This window comes from Cotesia typhae, unplaced genomic scaffold (assembly GCF_013202065.1).
Source record: "Cotesia typhae breed Kobodo isofemale line unplaced genomic scaffold, CoteBio_Ctyphae contig_4, whole genome shotgun sequence".
Classification (NCBI taxonomy): Eukaryota; Metazoa; Arthropoda; class Insecta; order Hymenoptera; family Braconidae; genus Cotesia; species Cotesia typhae.
The window spans coordinates 4,829,326-4,856,897 of NW_027423748.1; the positions used below are offsets into that span (position 1 = coordinate 4,829,326).

Here is a 27,572-nt window from a genome sequence, read left to right on the forward strand (position 1 = left end):
ACACTTGGAAATTTATTGCGTGCATTATTGTCTGAACGGAAGAATATACATATTTTTATATAAAAGCTAAATAAATATACAGATACATAGAGATATATTTGTACACAAAAAATACACTACTCACAAAAATTAAGGGGATAAAAAAAATGCAAATTTTTCTTCAATTTTCGACGGGCTGTATTTCAGCGAAAAATGATCGTATCGCAAAAAAAATGCATTTTGAAGCTCCAAGTTTCTAGTTTCTAGATCTTGAGGTCAAAATTTTTTAGGAATTACGGTTTTAATTAACATGATCCGAAGAAATGGAGCGAAAAAAAAATTTTCCAAATTTTTGATTTTTTTTTTCGCTCTACAGGCTCGGAAAAATTTTTTCAGACCAAACAACCTTATGGAACAGATAGCCAGTTTATTCAGCTTTAATTTCATTTTTTATTCAGCTTTATAAGACCATTTATATATTCCATGCATTTTGTGCATACGTAGATATACAGAATATATTAATTTGCTATACCCGTGAAAAAATTTTCTGGCATGACCTGATTGCCCCCACATGGCCTATAAAAATTGGCTACATCATGCAAGGATATATTTAACTTTACAAGACTAAATATGCTCATATTAACCCTCATAAAATTATTTTTTGATTCATTTTAGGAGTTTTTATCTGACATTTTTTGTTAGTTTAATCAATTACTAAAATAAATTTGGTTAGATAAAACATGTCAATTGACGTACATGTCTAAAAAAAAAATTAAAAAAACATAATTTATTTTTTTATTCTCATATATAGCCTGGGATAGCTACATATATGACCAGATTATCCTATTTCAAAATTGATCGCATTTTCTGTAAATATTTACTTTCTAAATAAATTATATATTAGCAAAAAAGACATGGAAGAGCACGCACACTGCTAAATAGATCGAGGACATAATATTCGATATTATTAATTCTGAATATAATGTAGCAAATTTGCAAATAATACAGTCCCAAAATAAAGCAATTTCATCTATGACTCCTCATGTGTGCAGTCTATACGCTCTAAAATTGCGCGCGCTCCAAAATGGACAGGATTCATTCATGATGAATCAAAAATTTTGATTAAAATTTGAGAGTTTTAGCACGCGTTTTAAACGTCTAATGAAACTGCAATTAATTCAACTTTTTAATTTTTGAACTCTTTGATGAAATATATAACTGGGTTTTTGCGGTAGTCTCATGTGTTAGTCCTAAAAATAAAATTGACAGGGCCGGTGAATTATCTGTCAAACGACTGACGTGTGAGAATAACACAATCATAACGTAACAAGCAATTACAAATATTTTATTATTAAAAAAAAATGTTTTATTTCTAATTCATGAAATATTTCAATAAAATAATAAAAATACTGTTAATTCATTTGAGAGTACTGCATTTTGCACAAAAGAATTTTAGAGTAAAGCTGTTAAATTATTGATTTTCGAGTAAATCCATTTTATGATGAATAATTATTTTTGTATTATTTTAATAGACCTCAATTGCTGACTGAATAAAGATATACTCGATTAAAGTTATTTTAACGTATCTGTTTCCGATTTTCCTTTTAAACATTTAAAAATGTTTATTTAAAAAATATTTAATTAAAATAATTTTTTCCACTACAAAACCTCGAATAGCATTCTAAAAGTGCTAAAAACAAATTACAAAGTTGTATAATTACTTACAACGCAAGAACAAAATTTTATATAAATTTACAATATAGTGAAAAGCTAAGTAGTTCGCAATAAAACAAAAGAAAACCTATAAGCTAAGAAAGAGTATATACAAACAATAAATAAAAGAAGAAAGATAGAGCCAAAGATAGAGTGTACCTCGAAGTAAAAAAATAATAAAAAAATGAGAAAACAACGGCAGGGTGGAGGAGCAATCTCTTCTTTGGCTGGGCTATTCATCCCCTACTACCATCCCCTGATGGAACAGTTGAGTTGTTTCTTTCTCTATCCGACACTCAGATACAGAACGGTGCACGTTGCTTGTACCGTCGGTGAGTTCGCGCGCGCGGTACGCTCGCCATCCATAAAAATAAAATTTCAATAAATCTCTGCGTTGCGAACCCAGTGGGGCATCTGGAGGGCGGGCTACCTTCTCATTGGCGGGTGGTTTGCAACGGTTACGCCTACAACATACACATGCACAGCCTGATAAAGCTGGCATTGATAACAAACGTAGCTTACCTTCGTTTCTTCTCGCGCCCACGCAATACACTTACACTTATTGTAATTTTCGTTTTATTTTCGATTCGTCAAATCAAAGAATGCGTTTTATCAAACTCATCCCACTTATGACAATTATTTCATCCAATTACATGTGTTTTTTGACATTATTTTTTTTTTTATTTATTTATCAAAAAATGATTGGTTTTAATTATTTAGCTTAGTTTGTTTTTTATTAAATTTAGTGTCAATTAATTGATAGATAATTAATACCATAAATATTTTGATTTTCATTCAACTTTTAAACTCTTAAATTATTCATTTTATTATAACTTGCGTGTGATTTGTAAAGGGTTCATTTGGTTTACGTACGTTCCTGATAAAGCGTCGAAGTCGAAGAATAGATACGATTTAATATCACGCCCACGAACAAGTACCTTTCGTTGAATAGAAAGAAACAGTGTATGATAGCAGGGTGATTTTATGTGAGAAAAAGAGAGAGAATATCACTACTATACACTCTCGCGAGTAGATAATCCCGTTGTAGGTCAGACAGAGTGCGGGTGCGAGACAAGGACAGCTATATGAGTGCATGAGAAGGGGGAGTTTGGATATGGCAGCCAAGCAGTTTGTCGTTTGCCTTCCTAAGGTTCGGGCCGTTCGGTCATTTGATTGTCTGTAGTATCGGGTCTCGATTTAATCGGCACTCGATTTTGTTTCTTACGGTTCTTGTTGTTGCTAAAGTGGTTACGATTGAACGAAGATTGCCGCGGGGAGTGCAGGAGTATTGCTCCTGGGGAGGGATGCTCAACAATATTTCTGCAGGAACTTCCATTCATGGCATCACCGGTAAGTTTGTTACTCATTTTACATTAATTAGACACAATAATAATATTGATAACATTTAATTGTTAGATAAGCATCGATAGTTGTTAATTTATTTTATCATAACATTTCTACTTTTTTATTAAAAAAATATTTAGTAATTTTGAGTACGAAAGAAAATCAATTAATAAATATTCAGATTAGTGATGATAACAAAGAAAATTTTATAAAAAATTTGTGAAAAAAAAATTGTGGGTATGATTAATCGAGAAAAAAAAAAAAAAGGATTTAATGGACTATTTGTATGTGTTAAAATAATACCAAAGAGAAATGTATAACACGCAATAATGAGATGAACAAGTGTGACGGTAGATCAAAGAAAAAATAACGATAGTCTTGTAAATAAAACGTTCCTCGAACAGCCGGAATACCATCTGACAGCCAATAAAATCGAAATAAAACCATTTAAGATGAGTTGGTAAAGAATAAAATGTGAAGTGGATCCCAGTCGTAAACGTTCATTCGTGCTAAAAGAGTTTTTCAAAAGGATCTCTTCATTGACGTAAAGTTATCGCGCACATGGTGGTCTCTTCATTTTTTGTACTTGTATTTGGTTGAACACGCGACACTACGAATAAAATTCTTCCTCGATTAAATGAATATGGAGCTACGATTCAATTCGAAAAAATTAGTTCTTCCAAATTGTCAAAGCTACAGTCAAAAGTTAAGGTGAAAAATAAAAGTGTTTATTGGAAATCAACCATGCGTTTAAAACCACAATGTACGGCGGTGATTTAGTATCAATCGAACAATTAAAAGTTCGTGAAAATAATTTTATCAAGTCTTTACACGCATTTTGAAAAGTTTTCAATTTTTTGTTTTAATTTATTATTGAAAAAATACAGGCAATCTCGCTAAAGTTATTCATACTATAAAAGTTAAAATTTATACAAAACAGGTTCTTAACTAAAGAACAGATGTATTTGATTCATATTATTAAATTTGGAATGTATAGAAATACTATTTTCTTCTCCTTCTTTTTCTTCTTCTTGATATAGAAATTCAGTTTCCGTATGCATATGCATAGTTCTGTTGTCAAAACTTGAAAAGTAATGGATGGATTGACTTAAAACAATGAATCGGGCGGGTATCAGCTAGTAGAATATAATGTTTAAGTTTTGCAAACTATATTCAAAGCACATTGTTATTTTCTTATATTTTCACGAAGGATTAGTGGTTGTATTTTTTTTGTAAAAAATAACTCAATTTGTTTCAGTTTTGAATCTTTATAACGGAAAGCTTACCAAAAATATTCTTTAATATTTTTCTTATATCTTTAAGATTCCAACATAAAATTAAGATGAAATATATGTGAAGCTATTTTATTCGTAATGTGATTAGTCAAATATATCATAAGTATGAAAATATATACAATTCTATACCAAAAATTCAGGCGCGCGCTTGTGCGCGCATGTTAAATCTAGTTTTAGTAAAAAAAAATTAACATTTTCTTAGAGTTTTAAATATTTAAAATATCTGTGTAAGTGATAAATTAATCAGAAAAATGTTTTTCATTTATCATATTTCTTAACTCGTTATTTTTGTAATACCATGTTTTGTAACAAACAATATAAATTAATTATTTTCGGCGAAGGTGTTCAATACCAATAATAAGCTGATAATTTATTACCTAAATTCAGTTTTAGTAGGCTCAGAAAAGTTCTGTCAAATCAGATAACGGAGTGAGTTTATCCCTCTTTCAAAAATGATTTAAATATACAATTACTTGACAGATTAAATAGTGCAATCTAACACAAATTTTTGTTTAAATCTGGATCATAATTTTTCTTTGAAAATAGTGATCAAATAATTTTACTTCTTAAACTTTAACATAAACTGCATGATATTATTATATAATCCCATTTTGTTTTTAAAAGAAAAAGCAAATTTTGTGAGAAACGTTACATCAGAACGTAATTCTGCCGATACTTTCATCGTAAAAAATTTTCGTTCAAAAAACGGTTTGTATGGTTTCAAGTATTAACTCGTAGAATATTATTTCATTTGTTCAAGACTGAACGGTCATTTGGTCAAGAATGAGAAAAATGAATAACTGAATTGTGTTAATGGCTTAAAATCTCGTCAGACAAAATCTAGGATTTTTGTTAAACAACAGAAACCCAATACATGGAGAAAATTAAATGATAGCAGTTACTATCGAGTTATGGTAAAAATTTTCACCATCAACCCGATAGTAGTGAATACTATCTAGATGATTGTAGAAATTATCTAGATGGTAGCATTTACCATATTCATAATAACTGTTACAATCCTGTATGTTAACTAGAGTTAATTACTATTATCATCCTATATGGTTATATTTATAATTTCTGATGGTAACAGTTACCATCAGGAATTATAACAGTTACTATCTAAGGTAGTAAGTAGAATTTAAACATTAGCGTTTAAAAACCTCGGTGAAAAAGGTAAATTTATACGAAAAAAAAAATATAGATATTATTCCTATAAATTTATGGGATTATTTCCTATATTGACTACAGGAACAATTACTACGATTATGGGAATGATGCCCATAATATTAAGAAGTGTTCCTAAAATTTATAAGATCGTCTCCAATAATGATGGAAATAGTTCCGATACGAATTAATGGAGTCGTTTCTATATTTACAGGAATTGCTTCTATAATTTATAGGAGCCGTGACTTGTGAACTATAAATAAATAAAATTTAGTTTTATTAAATAATGACTTTTGTTAAATTGCACTGTACTTTCTTAACTATTGACATTTTTAAAGATATAAGCTCATCCCAATGTTACACTCATCCAGAGCTTTCATTTGAATACCCACATGAATTTTGATATATTTTTCATATATACATATATATAATATATATAAATATATGAAAAATTGATGTGGGTACTTAAATGAAAAGTTTTCATAAGTGTAACATCGGGATGAGCTTATATCCTTAATAATGTCAATGGTTCACAAGACACAAAGTCCTTTTTTAATTATGTATCTAGATATAGAGCATTTTCGAATGCAGACTAAATACTTATCATAATAAATTGACTATCGGTGAGAATGATATAAAACCTCGAAAAGATACATATCCAAGTTAAGATTTCTGCAGTGACAGTAAACATTCAAAGTTTTTATACTATTATAGGAATCATTCCAATACTATTTCTAGAGCAGTATAGGAAAAATTTCTATATGATTACGAGAAGTGTTTCCGCAATGAATGGGAATACTTATAATTTTCTTTCCGTGTACTTGAAAGTTATTGAATTTTCGATCAATTTTTTCATTGAATTTAACAATACTAATTACTATCCTTGACATTAAATATTATCAACCTGATAGTGACTGTTATCATTCTAATTGTAACTGTTACTAAAAAAAATGATAACTGTTATCATACAAAATAATAACACTAACCATCTTTGCATTGAAAAATGTTTTAATCATCCTAGATGATTGGAACTACAAATTTAGTATGATAAACCCAACCATTTAATTTTCTCCGTGTAATGAACCAAAACTTGTTTCCTACACATTGATGGGCTTTTGCTGTAAGCTTAATAAAACGAATTATCAATAATTTTATTGTAAAGTTAAATTTTCATGGGAATCGATGACTGATATTACAATGATTAAATAGTTTTATTAATCACTAATAACTGCTAATTTGAATAATAACATGATCAAATATAATAGGTTTCAATAATTAATTATTAAATACTACTCAGAGAGAAACAATTCTTCATTAAAGAACTAATTTTTTGTGGCTAAAATTAAGAAAATTTCTTGTTCAAATAAAATTTTTTTTTGCTCTAAGACAATTGAGATTTTTCGAAAAATTTTCTTGGTTCAAATAAACCTCTTTTAACATGTAAAAATTTTAATCCCAATCGTCTCAATTTTAACCATCAAATTAAGAAATCATGGACGATATTTTTATACTAAATTAACTTCACAATAAGTCATCAATTTTAAAAAATAATAGGATTATATTTAGGTCTGTAAAAAGTAGTAATTCATTATTTATTTTCTTTATTCCATCTATTTCGTTCTTTTGGAAATCATCACAATAATAAAATCTACAATAGTATATTATATATTCAATAAAATAAAGTCAGCTCCTATCTTTCTAATATTATCGGTTTTTTGTATCGTTTTAATATACAATGTGCACAAATAACAAAATTATTATACATATGAGATTTCCAATAAAATAAACTTTTGAATGAAAATAAATTAATTTAGAAAGATTAACATTTCAGTATTTACTGCAATCGATAAGGAGTAAACTAGTTCATTACGCAACATTACACCCATCAAAGCACAAAAGTAACACTCAAACAATCGACTTACAGTAACTCATATGTTTCTCTTATATGAGCAATCTTTCAACACTTCTAACTGGCTACATAGGTATAATAATATACAAGTCTCTCTTTTAGTTTTTCTCTGTCGGTTAATCTTGTGAGGTGAAACATGTGAGCCCCGTGGTCATATTGTGCTCGCGTATATTTGTTCGCTTAGAAGCGGAGGCCAGTGACGATTCTCACACCTTCGTGCTAAGTGATCTGTACGTCCCTCGCCACCGGTCAGTCGGCTTCTGCTCCTATACAAATTTAAATTACAAGCCCAACAGGGTTGCGTTGACTGCCGACACTCAGAAACGAAGAATACAGGGATAAGATACAAAAATAATAATAATAAAAAAAATAATAATCATTTATTAATAGAATAGAAGGAAAAATCCCTCGAAAAGGTTTAGAAAGTTTGTGAAAACAAAAGAAAAATTCAATGAAATTTATAGTTTAAAATAACGTATCTTTGCTGTAGGGGCAAAGGATCTTCATGCGCAAGAGCTGAAACACGAAAAATTGGACGGTGTCCTGGGGACAAATCTGGGAGGAGGTCTGTCTACTGGTGGAGGGCTTACGCTTCATCAAGAATTAATAATGGGCATGCCTGGAGCAGGTAAGAGAGTACTTAAACTATTATTTTTACTTTTTTATTATTTTTCATCATTAGCATCTTGATTAAGTTTAATGAATAATTAACTTTCATGAGGAGGTGCCGGTGGTATTGGCCAGGGTGATGACAAACCCACAAAGCAGAAACGCCATCGGACACGATTCACTCCTGCCCAATTAAATGAATTAGAAAGATGTTTTGGTAAAACTCATTATCCAGACATTTTTCTAAGAGAAGAAATAGCCATGCGGATCGGATTGACTGAAAGTAGAGTTCAGGTTAGTTTAATTATTTTATTTATTTATTTTTTAAAAACTACCAACCTGCAATTATTATGAGATGACTGAGAATCAAGATTTATTTTTAATCACAATATATATATATATATATATATATATATATATATATATATATATATATATATATATACTTTTTAAGTATTATTGCTATCACAGGGTTGACTAACAATTATTTAACAAACAAATGTGACGGAATAAATTTATAGAATTTACAAACTATTTAAAATTACCCCAAAAAATCAACAAAAAATTTCCATCACAGAATTTTCTTTTTTCTCTTAATTACTTACATTAAAAATTAATTAATGCCAAAAAGAATATCAATCCTCAAAAAGATTAATTCAAGTCGTGACTTTTCTAATGATACACAATTTAACTATAAAAATCCTTTTTAAAATAAAAATATGTCATTCACAAAATTTTTCTTACTCTCTTAATTATATGGATTAATATCGGACTCATAACAACATTCAGATGTACAATACAAAATCAATAAATAATCAACTTTTATCTAGCGCAAAATTCGAATCTATTTAAAACTACTCCGAAAATTTATCATAATTAATCAATTATCAATTATCGCTGATAATTAGATGAAATTTCAAGTAAGTTGCTGTTGAAAATGTTTGAAGACGTAACTTAATGTAAATGCATGATTTGGTGTGAAAATTTTAAATTATATAAACATCGATGGTTAAAAAATTATCCTTTCTACGGAATTTTATTGCCAAAGGTATCAATATAAATTTACACCATGAAATGAAGTACAAGTATTAATGGTAAAAATAGAATTAGTAAAAGTTTAAATCCGGAAATATTTTTTTAACAATTTAATTACATATAATTTGAATATAAAATTATAGGTAACATGTGATGAAATTTTAAAAAGTTTCATTTATAAATACTAAATTAAGAAGATTTTACAACTTTAATTAACAATTAAATTTATCGTGGAAAGCTTTTCAGAAGTATTTTTACATTAGCAATATTTTCTAGTATATAATGATAACAAGTTTAATGAATTATTATTGTTATAGTGTCTAAACTTTGCGTCTTGGTAACTAAGTCTTTGAATCAATTGTCACGGCCTACCGCGGATTTTGTGGATTAAAGCGAAACTTGGAGTTGTTAAGCTCACCTACCTCTTGTATCTGTATCATGGGCTTTGTTATAGAATTTCTTTAATTCATCATGATTATATTTATGTTAGTTAGAATATTATAAAAAATAACAAATTTTGATAATTGGAATTTTCCTCAATCATTTTGACGTAATAAATTCATGAAAGTTATTGAACTTTCATCAAAAATGAATATGGATTTGTGAATTTAATTATTTCAACAGTTCATTATTATCTAATGTATCGGAAATAGTAGAATATTTATTGAAAAGTTCTTTGTAACTCTGAAATTTATTTTTTATTTTTATAGAATTTATTGAATTAAAAAAGTTTATTGTAAATTTAAACGAATAAAGCGCATGTGAATTCATTACAAGCTGCCCATTCTAATGAATTAATTTTGAATTTTTCGAAATAATTGTGTTTTTTTTCCTCAACATTCAAGTTGTCAAAAATAAAAGCACATCTATTATCAACAGATTTTTTTTATTTAACTCTCCAGGGTCTGTCGAGAAAACGCGGCGATAATAGAAATTCATGAAATTTTTATTCGTAAATCTCGAAGCGTCAGTCAAGCCAAGCGCCGCCCGCATATAAAACAGTTTCTCATCAACACATTTTAAACTTATTCACATACTTAAGTATCTATGCAATATAAAACAAAGAATTCTTCCGTGAGTGCATAATGAAATAAAAGTTGACATGAAATTTTTCTATTTAGAAAAAAAAAAAAATCATCACTGATTAATTCATACTCTCTTTTTTTTCTATAACACTAGAATTCAAATTTGCGCGCGCAAGCGCGCGCCTTACTATAGCGTTTTCATATATTTTCATGCTCATGATATATTCGACCAATCACGTTACGAATAGTTTGATGCCACATACATTTCATCTCAATTTTATTATGGGAATACATAATACTAGCATTTAAATATATTTTTAATGTCAAGGATGTATGAAAATTAAAATATTAAAATTGTTTTATGGAATGGAAAAAATATATGTAAGAATAAAAAATAATTTATAAAAATAAAGTGAAAATGATTAAGGGGACGATTTATAGGAACAAAGAGACCTCTAGATGATACGGTCGGTTGTTTGACGTCGACGAGGAAAGTCGCATAGTTCTGAAATACAGGTACAGGAGAGTCGTCAACGAGAGGATCGAAGAGCTCGCCAGAAGAGAGGAAAAGGATGAGTGGTAAAGGGAGTGTAATTGAAAGAGGCCTTTCATTCGCGAGGGAATTTGATATTAGAGCGAACGAAACGTTTCCAAGGGAACGTGCCGCGAGTATTCTCTACTTGTGTACAGAGGGTTGGAGGCACCAATCCCGGTACGGGAAAGAGCGCCGGCGCTCACTATCCAGGTTCTATTGAGCGTCGGCTATCAAAGATTTCTTGACTTACTATGGCGCTTCGTTAAATTTAGTTTTCAGTACGTACCATGCAGAAAGGGTTAATTAATTATTTACTAAATATTTTAAGACTTTGAGAATTTTTGAAAAAAATTTATCAGCTCGATGAGATAAAGAAATTTTTATTTTTTTCGACGCCAAGTTTGCTTCTGGTTAATCAATTTTTTAAAAGTTATAAACTGAATTTACTTTAAATCACGCGATGTTACAACTATTTCTTTATTCGAGTAAAATACTACACAGAAAAAAAAAATTAACTTGATTCAAGAGAAAAATTCTTGAACCAAGAATATAATTTTGAAGAGGATAATTGTCTTGAATCAAGACGGAAAATTCTTGAATCAAGTAAAATTTCCTTCAATTAAGAAAAATTTTCTTAAATCAAGAATTTTTCTCCTCAAATTAAAAATATTAAGCTCTTCAAAAATATATACTTGATTCAAGAACATTTTTTTTTTCTGTGTATAATTAAAAGCTTACTCTTGCTTCGAAATATTCAGATTGAATTGATTAAAAAAAATCACTCACGAGTCATGAAAATAATCCTCAAGGATAAAGAGAAAAAAAGTAATTTAATGAAGATAATATACACGTGAAAAAAATTTCTGATATGTTCTGATGTATCAATGTAATTTTTTGTTCCCCGATATACCGACATATGACCTGGTATGAAAATTAGTCATCTCAAGCCATATATGAACGTACACACAAAAAACAAATTTCTTGCGTCAAGAAAATTTTGAGGAAAACAAAAGTTATTTTGGAGCAAGAAGAAATTTTCTTAGCTCAATAAATTTATCTTGTCTCAAGAGACTTTGACTTCATTCAAGAAATTTTCAATCTTCCTTGATATTTTCTTGAGCCAAGAAAATTTATATTCCAGCCAACAATTTTTTTTTTTTATTATAATAAAAACAATATTTATTGTTAAATATTGAGCAAATATTTTTCTTATTATATCTGGTACTAAAATAAGACATAAAATCCTCTTTGCTAGAAAACGAGTTTTAAACTGCATAATTTTTTAATCATGTCAACCAGTTATCTTCAAAATAATTTTCTTGGATCAAAAATATTTCCGTTGAATTATGTATTTTTTTTCTTTTTTTGGTATATGAAACAATAATACTCAGCTTATAAATAGACAAAGGAGGTACAGGAAAATGAATTATTTTTTAAAAATTATCAGCAAGTAATTAAAAATAGAGTTAATAAAATAAATTATTAACCTAAATATATTTCTAACGTAATGAATTATTTATAGCATAATAAATAAAATTGAACTGAAATGTCAGATGAAATATAATAAATGACATTTTATATTACTCGGTCACACTATATAACACTCTCTCTCTATGACTGAGACAACAGTTTCAAGAGTAATTTATATTTAATTAAATTTGCTGGAATAGTGAACCATATTTTATCCATAAAATTTCAATGACTTTGCATTTTTATCTTCATGACAGAAGTCAAAGTCAATTAATGTGAGTAATATGAGAGTTCATTTTAAAATTATGTTGTGATGTGAACGGAAAAGAGTAGAAAAAAAAAAGTATAATAAAAATATTCTTCTGTTAGCTGCATTGAGCAGCACGTCATTTAATTTATTATTAAATATTGCAAAGATGATATTGAGATGTTTCAATTCCGTTAATAAGATACTTCATGTACTTGAAAGACGTTCTTTAATTTATACATTGTTTACCTGAAGTGTATAGGTATAATGATGAAATATAATTAGTTTCATATTATTATTGAATATTTATACAGAGATTATATATACATTTTTATTTTAATAAAAAGTAACTAAATAGTGGAAAGATTTAATTTGGGGACAAAATTATTGTTGCATATTTATATAAAAATAAGTTTTGATTCATATCTTTTAGTTTATATATTATATGCCAAAGTATGTCTTAAAGTCGTAAGCTTAGAATTTTGAAAAAATTATATTGGAATGTAATTTACAACCAAAAATTTCTCTAGTTTATTACGGTTATAGATAATGTTTGCTTAAAGTTCCAAAATAAAAAATATATAAAATGTTTAGTATTTATTCTTAATTTAATTTTTGAGAGATTTTAAACTCTACTAGACCTATCGGTCAGCTCTTCTCTTTCTAGTGATTGTGGGTGCATATGATCTGGGGTTAGTTTTGGCAAAGGACATATCTGATAATTAGTTAGCATTAAAACCCAGTATACCGTTGGCTCAAAAAAATATAACTTGAAATTTTAATATATGTTTTACTCTATTTTTAATAGAGATTTTACTTTATATTTTACTCTATTCAATTAGAGCCGTAATTCATCTATCCTCCCTCAATGGTAGTATAGGATCAGTTCTCGGAAATAAAAAAAAAAAAAAATCAAGATTCACTCCGTACGAGAAGTGTTTTATTTCTTTATGCAGGTACTTTGCGTGATGAAATTGAAAGGGAGTAAAATTCACTCCCAATTCACTCCTGATTTTGTACATGATTATATTACATAAATACCCGAATATTTAAACAGATAGTTTTTAATAATTAGTTAAAAAAAATAAAAAATAAAAAGTATGACTATTTTGTTATCGGAAAATCAGTAATTAGCAAAAGGGTATTATAATTTTTAACAAAAAATTATTAATTAGCAATGAAATATTTTTAATTTTTCAGAAAAATTAGTAACTACTGAAAAAATATTATGAATTTGTGATCTTGATACGCAATTGAATTTTTTTTGGTTTGATCACAATATTGTCATAAATTCTATATAATTTTCCAATCTCAATGTTATTATTATCATCTATAGAAAGTGATAACTTCCATCATTATTTTAGAGAGCGTTAATGGGTTTTGAAAATCTAAATTCTTCAGTTTTAAAATTAACTAAATTTGTAGGTGAATATATATCCAATCAATTTCATTATCCGTTCTTGAATAATTTATTTCTCTTCAAGTTTAAATGCAATACAGTTTACAAATATTGAAGTTTTAGATTCCTGACTAAATCTATTGAATTCATGAAATGGCGTTAATATTTTAGAACTATAAAAATAAAATTTCATAGTCGATTGATCACTAAAGTAATATATAATATATATAACCCCTGTAGTATCATGGAAGTTCATTTTTTGGTTCCTGCAATTAGTTGAAAATAATTTTTTTGTTTTACTTGATGATTTAGTTTTATTTTAAATATGGAATAAAGAAAAAGGATTTTTAATAATTTCTTTCCGTTACTTTAATGATCTTTTCACTTTAATAAATTTTTTCTGAAACATTCTAATTTGAAAACGTTACATTATGTAAAACAAACGATTCTTTAAAAACGAATAAATATTTCATTACAATGAAAAAAAGTTCTGCTTTGCACGAGACGATATTGCTAGTGTTACGATACATACGTTGCTATTTAAAGGATAGTGAGGTTAAGAAAACTGTATACCAACGGTAGTATCGTGAAAGGCATCCGAATGGATCGTGACGGTTGCTATCCAGACTGTTACTTGTAGCTATTCGGATTGTACCCGTAATAATACGGGTTGCAATACAGAAAATGGTGCCAAGCAGAAAATTTTTGGCAGAAAATGCCCCGTTGAAATAATTAATTAACTATTAAAGAATATTTACTTAAACATTTCACTAATCAATAAAAAATTAATTATATTGTGAAATAGTGAATAGTCAATGATGTAGGTTATTTTTCATTAATTTAGTTTTAGAGAGTGTATAAAACGATAATGAACTGGTTTATGTGTGTGTCAGCGTCTTTATTTACGAACCTATTGGCAGATATCAACAAACTTATCAGTGACAGATCCAAATTAACGTAATTAATGATGCTGGTGAAAATTTATCTGAATATAGAATCTGCAGTATTTTTATATTTTTACATTGAATGAAAAAAATGAACTAAATATATATTGATTCCAATTCACTCTGTTAGCTTATAATTAGCTGCAAATATAACATATCAGTCTGTATTTCACTGTCAATTGCAAATTTTTGAATCGGTAGATAAATACCTCAATAGTTTTTAATATACGATGCCGGTTTGTTTTTTAACCGATATAAAATTTTCAGCAATTTTTAACTTCCTGTTAAGTGTAGATTACATTTGCATCAAACTCTTTCAAAAACCATCTATCTCATTTTTCCTCAAGTTCCTCTGTATTTGTATGATGTAAAGACACCATGTAGTTTATAATAAATATAAAAAACTATGTTTCACGAGTCACAGCTATTTGGAAAAGTTTATTACAACTGCATGCACCCGATTTGAATTTAATCGTAATGAAGTGCCGATTAAAATTGCAATCGTCCAGCGAAATAGAACTCGTAGCGGTTGGCAGTTAACGTCTGCTAACAGGGCATTTAAGTTAACTGCTCTGAGAGCTACTAACTGCGTCGTTTCTAGGCTGAAGGGTTCTCTTTCGATTACTACTCTGCCTCCAATTTTATAGCATACGATCTCGCATCCTCAATCCGCAAGTCGTCTCTTATCCTCTCTCATACTCATTTCCCTCATTTACCGATCAAATAACTACATTTTATTATTTTTTATCGATCCCTACGTTTTTAAGCAATACTTAATTCTTACTACCAGCAAGTTCCAAATGTACCAAATATGAGCAACTAAACTGTTAGAAGAAGAATAAATTTTGTGGGTTCCGGGTGAAAAAACTTAACTTTTGCTCCAGTGAGTGAATATCTGAAATAGGAAATAATCTATAGCTACATATGGGGTGGTAGATATGTACTACTGCTCTTAAAGTATTCCCTAGAGAACTCCGTTGATGGTAGTGTCATTCCAAACTCCTTTGGGAAACGCTACTGTTTCGCTTCAAAATTAAGTGTGTTTTGTTATTACGAGTTCACTCTGAAAAATCTCTCTCTTAGACTTTCATTTTATCATTAGATTTATTGTTAACTATTCATGGGCTTAGAAATATTTTTTTGATAATGCAACTCTCTGTCATAATAATTTAATCATTAATAACCTCTATCTATACTGATAAATAAATATGTATAAAGTTTTTAATTTATTCTTCGTTGTAATTTATAAACTATATACTTCCGATAGAGATAAAATTTTTCATAATGTGTAGAGAATACTCAGACTTCAATGATAGGTTGATTTTTAGATTAATTTCAACCATTTTATCAAGATGTTGTAACGGGTAATTTTTCTCATTTTAAAAAAATTAATTAATTTAAATCCCTGATTCGAAATTTACTCGCCGAAGTCCAAGGTAATAAACGGGGATTGTATCCAAAATAACAATGTATATAAACAAAACACTTCATTTTAGTTAATAAATCATAGAAAGAAAATATATTTATTGACCTGATCATGTTCTTCAACAATATAAACAATATAATCAAATCAAACAATATAAACAATACATAAGAACAGTCTTTACACACATTATTCGCGGTTCAAAATCATATAACGCGGTTCAAAATCAATAAACAATATAAACAATATAATAAATAACAAAACATTTTCGAGGTAAAAAAAAAAATATATTCAATTGTGAATTGTATTTTTTCTCTCCGAATATAAAACTCTTAAAATTTAATTAAATTTAAGTACAATTCTAGTGACTATCTGAGATTGTTATTTATGCTTAATGAAATTTCTCAAACGATTTATCGAAAAAATAAATAAAAAATCTGAATTACTCTTCGTATATCTATTTTATCTGTACATACAATTTTTCTTAATTTAAAAAGTATAAATTCTTAACAAAATTAATGACAAAAAAAAAATTGACCATGAATAATTCTATAAGTATGCAAATTATGTTCGAAAAAAAACCTCGACTTGTGAATCGTCAATCAATTTTTTGTTAAGTGACGTAAAAAATAAGAAGTAGAATTTTTTTTTTTAATTGTCTCATATTTTGAAAAATAGCAATATTTATTAATTGTCCACAAAGTAAACAGGTTCTGTTAGTATATTTCTAAAAATTAAATGCTATTTTGTTAAGTATACATATTTCACAGATGCATATAAAAAATGTTTATATACGATGAGGAAAAAATCTAAAAATGTCTTGGATATGCAGTGTCCCATGCATTTTAAAGGAGGATGATTTTTAATGTGGTATAAATATGCATAGGTTGTGATATTAGCTCTTACGTTTCGTCGCTTGAAAAATATAACGTGTATAATGTATATGTAGGGTTGTCCCAGACAAGGGAATAATATACTCAAAATGTATAAAAGAAAGTGAGAAATAGAAAGAGGCAAACGATAAAGAGAGACAGAGATTTTTAGTATGAGAATGGTACACGAGGTTGTGTACGATATGGGGTTTCTCAATGGATAAACTGTGTCGTCGCGGTCACCCAAGGGATTGTGATTCGACGCCCATTTGGTTATGATGTCGCACCTACTCCCCTACATTAAATCAAACATCTATCCCCTAGTTACAAGTCACCAGATAAGAAATCACGTTTATAAACACCAATAAATAATATTATTAGCCTCGTAATTATTGTTATCTTTTGTTATATTCTTATAGTTTATTGAATTACTCTAAAGTACTTTTTAACTCCTACTAGTTCTAAATGATTTTTAAATCCTGCTTAATACATGATTTGTACTGATATCATCTATTCAAGTATAAAAATTGTGATTATGAGTATTTACTGTTTCAAAAATATCGACTACTTTTTTCCTACACACATTGATAAAAGAAATTAACTTGACTCAAGATTACCATACAATCTGAAAATGTTAAATCAACAGCCTAAAACTATTAAAAAAAAACTCAGGAGCTGGATATCTGTAAATATCTCTTAGACGTTTCCAATTGTAATAGCTCAGTTAATATGTATAAACTTATTCATCATGATAACGTAAACTCTTGTTATATGCAATTTCTATGTATATGTTTATTATGTTTATTATTGTAAAATGATTATATGCGATTCTTTGTATTCTAATCTATGTACAGGTGTTACCCACACCTCTATAGAATGTAATTTGGAATTTAAAAAAATAAATAAAAAAGAACCAAAATCTTGAGCCAAGAATACCATTTAAAAAAAAAAGATTTTTCTGAGTCAAGAGAATAAATTCATGAGTTAAAAAATTATTCTTGGTCTAAGAAAATTTTCTTGTTTCAAGAATTTATTCTCTTGACCCAAGAAAATCATTTTTTTCAAAATGGTATTTTTGGTTTAAGATTTTGGCTTTTGAGTCAAGTTAATTTTTTTATCGTTGCAGAAAAAAATTTTATGTCAAATTCAACACAAAAATTTGTGATGGTTTTTTTTTTATTCAAATTTAGTATCCAGCTTAATCGCAAATCGTCATACCTGATTGTTATTATTAATTAGTGAAAGACTAAAGCCGTGATGAACAAAAAAAATTAGGAAAACGGTTGACCCTGAGTCATCCTTGCAACTTCCCGCTAATTCCATACCTAGGCGCTTAAAATTGCACTAATGACGTTTTTGAGCTCTTCGAGCTCAAAAATATAATTTATGTGTTATTTTGAGCTCTCTAAGCCCAAAACGATAGTTTTTGAATTTTGAATTTTCAAATTGCAATAACTCTTAAATGAATCAACCGATTTTCATGCGGTTGGCGACATTCAACGTAGTTTTTTCAATCTCATAACAAATCGTGAAGTTTGAATTGATCAAACTAGAAATTTCAGATTAACTCCAAAAAAACAATTTTTTCGGTTTTCTTTTGTTCACGATATCTCTCGAACGAAGAATATATGGTGAGGCTTTCGCTTACCTCCGAAGAGGTCGATACCTGGGCTCAAAAGAGCTATACTCGCAGATATCTCTTGAGCGAATCAACCGACTTTGACCGGCTTAGCGGTGATCGACGTGGTTTTTTAATGTTAAAAGCTGATTAGTTTTTGAAATTGATTGGTAAAGCCGTTTAAGAGTTATTCCAAAAAATGTCGGAGTTATGTCAAAAAAACACTTGTTTCCAAATATTTCGTCGACGATATCTCTCCAACCAATCAACTGTTTCTCACGTCTTTGGCGACGATTGACGCGGTTTTTTGAGCTCTAATGGTTATTCTATCTCATCAAAAACGATCCGAAAAGAAATGTCGAAGTTATGAAAAATTTCAAACCCTTTAAAGAACAAAATGAATTATTGTTATTTATTTAAATGAATACTTTAGACCTATTAAAAAAAGAAAATAACATTAGACAATGATTAACAATAAGATTATAAATATTTAAAAATGGTTTATCTGGAAAATCTGACAGTTAAACCTTCGTCTAATCATGGAATCATCATGACGTGAAATTTATAGTGAGATTTTTAAAATTAATTTTTTTTTAATTTGTTAATTGAAAAAATGAGGACATTTAATAAATACTGAGCTTAATTTCTCATACTTAACCACATATAACGATTTATAACAATAATAATTTTCACCGATTTAAATTTCAACTTTTCATAACTTCAATTTCCAGTCAATGCACGGTAGACATAATAAAAAGTTTTAGAATAACTATATACACATAAATTCCTCAAACCGCTAAAAAATCATATAAAAGAATGTTTGACAATTTTATCTGGTTGTAATTTAACTTAATTTAACGATAGGTTTATAATAGATACAGAAAACGATATTGCTGGGTGTAAAATAATAATAAAATATAAATGGATCAACTTTACGATGGACATTGTACGCGTAACTGCAAGTTGGTTATAGTTTTTTTTATAGTTAACATTTACGATCTTCTATAACTTTTTTGCCTCTATTCCTCCATCTTTTTAGCAGCGATGCATTTTCACTGTACATCTAACGCCACTATTATATTTTATTTAGTTTACCTTTTTTAAAGAGATTATGAAAAAAAAAAAAAAAACACCACTGTGACTGTGTTAGAGATGAGATCGAGAATACATTCTATTAATCCTGAAAGAGACGTTGCTTTATAACTCATAACTTTTTGCATATAATCTGCTCTGAATATGTGGAGTATTCATTTTTATTCATAAATATCTGTCATTGTTGTCTCACATTTTCTATAAATAAATACTTTCTACATCTTTTATTCTCTGCATATTCTAATTGATTATCGGAGGTTGTCCATTTGCTAATGGCTCCGCCAATTTTTAGTCTCAACCTGGATGACGTATAAAAGAGACAAACGTAACATAATGAGATAGAAAGAAAGATAGAAAGAATGGGATAAATAAAGAGAACAGTAGGAGGTCTAAGGAGTAATGCGTCTTGCCACCCTCTGACGGGATTCTCCAACCGCTATCATCAATCAGATGTCATCCTATCCTCTCCCCTGCCACTAAGTTTATACAATATTTATTCTCATTAACCACACCACGTCGTCTAGCTACCAAACAAAATAAAAACTCTCGACAAGTTTCACACTTTCTACTCTGTATTTTTGTCTTTTCTATCTTAATTTATCGCTAATCGTTTCAGTTTCTTTAATTTTCTATCAACTTTTTGCGTACATTCTAAAATAAAAGTCAAAAATGCAACAAGTTAAAATTTTAAATCCCATTTGAATTCCCTGTTCTCACGAAATTTAGAAAAATTTCAATGTTGAAATGGTATCCCGATGGTTTTTTTAAGTAAACTCAACGATCGCTCAGTAGTAAGGCAAAATCTACAGCGATATATCTTCAAGCATTCTGAAGATCCTGCCGTTTACTTTGATGGTGAGCTCAATTTATATCTGAAAGAAAGTAGACTGAACCCCTTTTACGAGGCTTTCAATTCACCTAAAGGAAGAAAAAAATCCCCAAAATAAAATAATAATATTTTTTTCAACCAGCTGTTCTTTATTGCCGCGCTCATACTTTTCTGAGAGTTGAATTAAAAAAAAATTTATTACTTGCTAAATCTACAGTGATTATAGCTTAAAATATTTTTTAAAATCCTCGAGATTTAATAGAATCCAGGTGTTGTTAGAAAAAAACATCCGCCTAATGATAGTAAGTCATTGACTAATTCTTAACAAGCATTTAACTGGCGTATCATCAAGTTATTAGTCATAAAATAATATAGGCATACTAGAGGGGTGCAAAATATTGACTACTTTCTTTTCTAGTCGCCTGTCGAAATATATTTAAGTTTTTTGTAATAATTTAAGCTTTTACTTCAAAAATTAGATCGATTAAAAAATTTTAGGGGTCATCCAAAACTCTTAGAAGTTTTCAAAATCGTAAAAAATTGATTTTCTTGTTTAAAATTTTTTTCTCGATATTTTTTTTTTTTTATATATATTTTGAAAATTTTAAGTAGATATATATTGACTCATTGAAATTATTAAAAATTTTTTTCAACTTTCTAGAAGTATTTCAGATTTTTCCAGGTGACTAAAATTTAACGTAAATTTTTAAATTAAATGCAATTACTTGTCGACATAAAAAAAAATCGAAAAGTACAAAATCATGAAGCAGCCGATTTGGTTATAATTACCCGGTAATTTTTGAACCGGGCTATCTATGTCAGAACATGATAAGCTAGAATATTATTATAGTTATTAGGTACAAAAAACTTATTTAAAAATAATGAAAATAAAATGTATACTCGATTGAAGAAAAAAAAAAAAAGTAAGTTGTAAAATAAATGTTTGGATAAAAATTAATAACAAAAAGAGCCAAGTAATGAAAATAGAGATAAAAAAGTACAAGATAAGGGTGTAAATTGCTCCACACCCTTAAACTACACCGTCTTCGAAGCGAATCATAAAGAACGTCGTGCAGCAGCAACTTCGAATTATCTATGGGCTTTTAAACCTTTGCTCTGGCGTGAAATCAACAGGACCGCACCCAGCGGATTGAAACGTGGGGTGAAAAAAAAAAAAGAAAATAATGATACAAGGGATATAACATTACGAAGCCAAAATAATTTTACCGTTCTCCCTCTTTTGTTATATCGTTATATCATACACATTATGTTGAAATTTGGAAAGTTATTAAGTGGATTATAACATGTACGATGAATATTATTTGGAATAGTATTGATTGAATTAAAATAAACTTGTAATGGAAAGCAATCGGATAATTTTTCTTGTAAATGAAACTAGCTCTCAGAGTTAACCAAAGATAAATCATATAAATCCAATTAGACTGAAATAATCCGGCGTGCACGATAGTACAGTATAATGTTTACCTACACAGCTCTTGACTGGGAATCTGTTCGCGTGCTAATGCCAAAGTACTAATTTATTGGCAAAGCGCACATATGAAATGGCTCTGTGAGATAGTATAGTGTTGAGTGTGTCTAGCAACACAAGCGAAGCTTAAGCAGGAAAGGGAACGCCAGTGTCCGAGTGTTGGAGAATTATATCTATAACGTCTGTATTGTATGTGTGTACAGTACAAACAATGCACCGGCAATAGGCTATATTGTTGAGACCACAGTGAGAAAGAGAGTACAGATTGAAGAAAGAGAGAGGGAGAGAGAGAGAGAGAGGGGCTTTGCATGCGATATCAATAAATCAAGTTTCTGGGACCCCGGCAGCTTAGGGAGCCACTACGTGGCCAGAATCAACAGCTCATAACGTCGGCTAATAGCTGGCAGCGGGTGTGGGGGCTGGAGCAGGCTGAAAATATCGTGCTAACACCAAGGGACACCTTATCGTTCCACGTGATACCTTATGTACTAACCATCAAGAATGCTATGTATTAATATTCCTCTCCTCTCTTTAAGACACGATATTAACGTGTAGATTGCTCTAACAAATCTCTACGAAAAAAATTTATTGGGTTCGAAGATTATTGTCTCCCACGTTTTGTATATTTTTAATAAACTTATGCTTCAATCCACCATGTGGCTATTCTTTTTTTTTAAGACAATTATAGTGCTATGAGCACAGTGTCAGAAAATTCTTAATTTGCGGAAGAATTACGTTTTTTTGGAGGCAAAAAAAATTCGCAAAATACAAGAAAATTTCTTGATTCAATAAAACTTTGCTTCAGTTAAAAGAAATTCTGTTTTCTTAAACATATTTTGAGTCAAGGCGAGAAAAGGGAGCTTCATGAGCATAGTTATCTATATTCATGTCTATAAATGTGGTAATAATTAGTATTAAAAAAAAAAAATTTTTATTTGTGATGCATGTGTGTGAGAAAATGAATTGTTATGATCTGTAAGTGATTTTTCCACACAGAAAAAAAAATACTTGTCCACTGAAAATATTTCTTATTATGACAATAAAACTTTGTATTATTAATCAAATTTTACCGAATAATAATTTTTTTGTAATCGATTTTTTTCTCGTAGAAAAAAACTTTATCTTTACATTGTTCCCAAACAAATAGAAAATTTCGAACAAATGCTGAGAGAAACGAGAAACTAAATAATCAAATTATTTATCGAGTCTCAGAAAGTATTTCACTCTTCAGCTTTTTCATTGAAGAGGTGTTGAACCAAAATTACTTTGATAATTCATATCAATTGATTAGTTCCAAAGATAGCATATGACTTAAAGTTCAAATAATTTATTGAGATCTAAAATGACCAAAATTTTATAAAAATCTTTTACTCAAAAGTCTGACTAAACCCAATAATTTCTCCTTTTTTTTTTTTTTTTAATTTTTATAATGGAAAAATTAAAATGTAAATCGCTGGATTACACGTTTAACTCTTCAACAGTAATGCGTGTTGAATTTTCATTAATTCTGACTTTTATCAGTACATTACATAACTAATGTAATAGAATAATGTAATAGATAAGTATTAATTATTTAAATTATTACGTATGTACCAGGTGTGGTTTCAAAATCGTCGAGCGAAATGGAAGAAACGTAAGAAGACAACAAATGTATTTAGAACACCAGGAGCTTTACTACCGTCCCATGGACTTCCACCTTTCGGAGCAATGGGTTCAGATCTTTGTGGAGCTGCCGGAATGTTTCACACTCCAGCAGATCGATGGGCAATGGGCCCAGGTCCGTAATTATTATTTGATCATGTGATAATATGAAAGATGCATTTTATAAATTTTTAATTAAAAAATTAAAGCTGACGTTAAATTTTTTCAGGACTAGGACAACTCAGTCAAAGTAGCATGGGTATGGCTAGTTTCGGGCAAAGTTTAGGACAATTAAGTCAGCAGACTTCTGGGAGTCTTGGCTCAAGTTTAGGACTTGGCAATTCTACCCTACCAATCAGTAGCCCATCGCAAACCGTTTATCAAGCAACCTATGGACTTAATTCCCTGGGTAATTATTATCTTAATTAAACCAAATTATATTTAGATACTCATTATTGTTCTTATTTTATATATATCTTCTTTTAATGATAGTTTTAATACGAGCGTTGAAAAGATAAATTCCAGGAATAATTTGCGAAACGAGGCTGGTTGAGTCTGCACGTTAAGAATTTGAGACAGAAACATAAAGTCCATCGAACATCGAGTTGTGTTTGAACAGTAAGACCTCAAGATGGTCACACCTAGGTGTGAGATCTTTCGCTATATGTTTACCATAACATCCCGATGCAACCTGTTTTTGCTTAAAACTTTTATATATATTTGTATACCGTCAAACAGTATAAATAACCATTTCATGTTATTATACTTTTTTAAAAAGTATTCACATTACAACGTGTTTTAAAGTTGATGAACCTTCCAAAATTATTCACGATTCTTAAGAATTCTTACTTTAATCTTTATCACACATTTTACATTTTTTTATTTATTTGTTTTAAAGTTCATGTGAAATATTTTTAAAGAAAATATTTTTTGACATAATTTTTTGTGTTGATTTGTTTTAAAAAATTATTTAAGTTTAAATTTGTTTAATTATTTCTATTTATATCCCGCCATGACATACGCAATTAAGTGTCAATTATCACAAATTATCATTACAAGGAAGCGATACGATCTTCAAAAGATCAATCCTCAACCTATCGAATTACAACCGGATTAATTATTGTGTTTAGCCGTGAACATAATCATATTCATAATCTTATTAAAAAAAAAAAAAAATAAGTAAAAAAATCTTAAGTATTGGATGTAGTAGCACCCGTCAACTGTGTTCATAACATCTTCGAAAACTGATAATGGTTTGAGTAAACAGCTTTTACAACGGAGCTCTATTTTTTTCATTTTTGGTTTTCAATAATGATTAGCACTTAAGAGGCGCGAGATTATATACCAAGACAGTTGCGTATGCAAGTACTTTGTGTACTTACACTCGACTCCCGATACCCGACGGCTACTGAACAAAACTCTATGAACTGTTAATTAACACAATTGAAATTTATCTATTTAGGGAGTTAAACTCACTAAAAATTTATGTCATTTTTAAATAATTTTTATCCTAGATGATAAAAGTATATAAAAATATATTTACAATTTCTCAGGAACAAATTTGATGTTATGACCGGATATATGGCTACATATGAATTTATTATTCTTTACTTTTTATGATAGAATCTTTTAGCACACAGAAAAAAAGGTTCACTTGAGTCAAGAAAATATTTTTCTTCCTAATTATTTTCTTGAGCGAAAAAAATTTTTTTTTGACACAAAAAATTTCACTTATTCCTACAAAATTAATTTTCTTGCTTTTAAAAATACGTATCTTGATACCAGAAAATTTATTTAAGTCAATAAAATCTTCTTGTTTTGAGAAAATTTAGCCTCTTCCTCCAAAAAATTAAATATCTCGATAGTAAATTTTCATTAATATTTTTATTGACTAACATGTTAAATTGGAAGTTTAAATAATATTAAATCATATTTTTTCATTCAATATGTAAAATTGCACGCTAAAATAGTATAAAATGGGTATCAAATACTCAAGAAAAAAATTTTCTCTAGGTGAGAAAATTTTTTTCTTAGCTGAAGTAAGTGGCGCTACTTCCCCAAAGTATCTGAAAATTTTGATCAAATATAAAAATTTATTGTATCAAGAATAGAATTTCAAGAAAAATTTTAACTTCGGCCAACACAACTTCGGTCTTCTTTCAGGCACCCGAAAATTTTCTTGAACCAAGAATTTTGTTCTCCAGTCAAGAAATTTTTCTTTCTGTGCAAGATTTGATAACAAAATAATTTTTGTAAAAATTTATTTTTTTTTTAAAATATAATTAATATTTAGAAACCTAAACTAAATAGTTTAAAGTGCTTGTTAGTAGTTTGCATATGAAACTTATTTCAGCGAAATAAAAATTTATTTCGGTCTAAAAACTCCGTACTCAGATGTTTTTCGAATTAAAATTCATATTCACTTCGCAATCAGCGCACTGAAAAAAATTCTAAAATTACTCGGTATGATTACTCCTGATTTTTCTCAGTGCATTGAGAAAAAAATTTTCTTTTGAAAAATATAGGCAATTTTGTGATAAGAACTTAGTATGTTGGAAGTTTTTAACTTTATTTCTTATAAAGCTAAAAGAATCAAAATTTTTCTCACAGTAACTTTTTTGTTGAAAAAAAATTTATAGATTTGGAAAAAAAACAATTTTATTTAAACAACTTGAGAATTTTCATCCAAAATTATATGAACGTATCGTTTTATCAAAAAATATTGAGCCTGATATGCCCATAGAAGGCGTAATATGACCAATTTTTGTATCAGAACATGACAAAAATTATGTACGGAAATATCCAATCCTACTAGGCCACATGAACCCATCAATTATTCTGACATGGACAAATATCAATAGACACATTAGGCCAAATCAGAAAATTTATTCACGTGTAAATTTACTGACTTGGACAACGTCAGTTTTGAGACTAAAAAATCTATGAAGTATTCATTAAATACGAAAATAAAGTATAAAAACGTTTGCAGCAGACGCTCAATATTGCTTATTCAAATATTATCTTTTTTTTTAAGCTTATTAATGGACTAAAAAAGATGCCTGTGTATGAAAAATTGAAAAGGATATTTATTTATTTATTTTGACTCTTCGTTTTTTGTTTTCAGGTGGAGTTCATGTGACAGCTTCCCGCGGTTCACCACCGGGTGCATCGTCTGTGGGTACGGGCGGTGGCCAGAGTAGTGGTGGTGGTCTCGGGGGTGGTGGAATGAATTGTGGACAGGGTTCGCCTGGAGCTGCATCCGGTAGTGGCGGCGGTGTTTCCTGTGTTGGCAGTGCGGATGGGAGTGCCGGCGAAGCTACCGATTGGAGAGGTGCACATAGCATCGCGGCGCTCAGGCGTCGTGCCTCCGACGCCTCCCAGCAGTACAGTCCGCAGCCTCCACCACCCTCTGGGCCTCCACAATACTCATCCCACGATCTCGAATACAGTTCAGTGTATTGAAGATATATTAAGTCTGTGAGACTTGCAGTCAAGCGAAGAAAGACCACTTTAAATTTATTCTTAAGTTAACTATACACAATATCAGTTATATGAATTTTTTACAGCGGGGAAAAAAAAACAACAAAAAAAATAGATACAATTTACTTGCAATTTACAACTGAGTTTTTCATTTTTCGTTCAAGTGCACTTAAGTTCTTCGTATCTTATTATTAAATTTATTTAATCCGTATTTTTGATTCAATATATCATTATTAACTATCACGTTTCCTCACGGAAAACGTATATATTACATAAATGTTTAACATAGAGATAAACATATGAAAATATATATATATATATATATATATATATATATATATATATATATATATATATATATATATCTATTAGACTGGGTCGAAAATGTTCAGAATTACAAAAAAAAAATATTACAAAAGCTTGAACCCCTAACATTAATAGTGACGGATCTATTATTTAT

General features: G+C 29.1%; 1 protein-coding gene across 2 annotated transcripts; it reads left to right on the top strand.

Annotated features, from left to right (window-relative positions):
- Positions 1 to 2,858: 2,858 nt before the first annotated feature.
- Positions 2,859 to 27,270, top strand: Otp (orthopedia homeobox). 2 transcript variants are annotated; one of them, XM_074242713.1, is made up of 6 exons: positions 2,859 to 3,042; positions 7,895 to 8,032; positions 8,126 to 8,307; positions 23,588 to 23,768; positions 23,862 to 24,041; positions 26,757 to 27,270. In XM_074242713.1, exons 1-6 carry the CDS (start codon positions 2,997 to 2,999, stop codon positions 27,092 to 27,094), a joined length of 1,065 nt encoding a protein of 354 aa, XP_074098814.1. In that variant the 5' UTR covers positions 2,859 to 2,996; the 3' UTR covers positions 27,095 to 27,270. The 2 variants fall into 2 exon arrangements, with proteins under 2 accessions (XP_074098814.1, XP_074098815.1); XM_074242714.1 differs by having other exon boundaries at positions 8,129 to 8,307.
- The last annotated feature ends 302 nt before the right edge of the window (positions 27,271 to 27,572 follow it).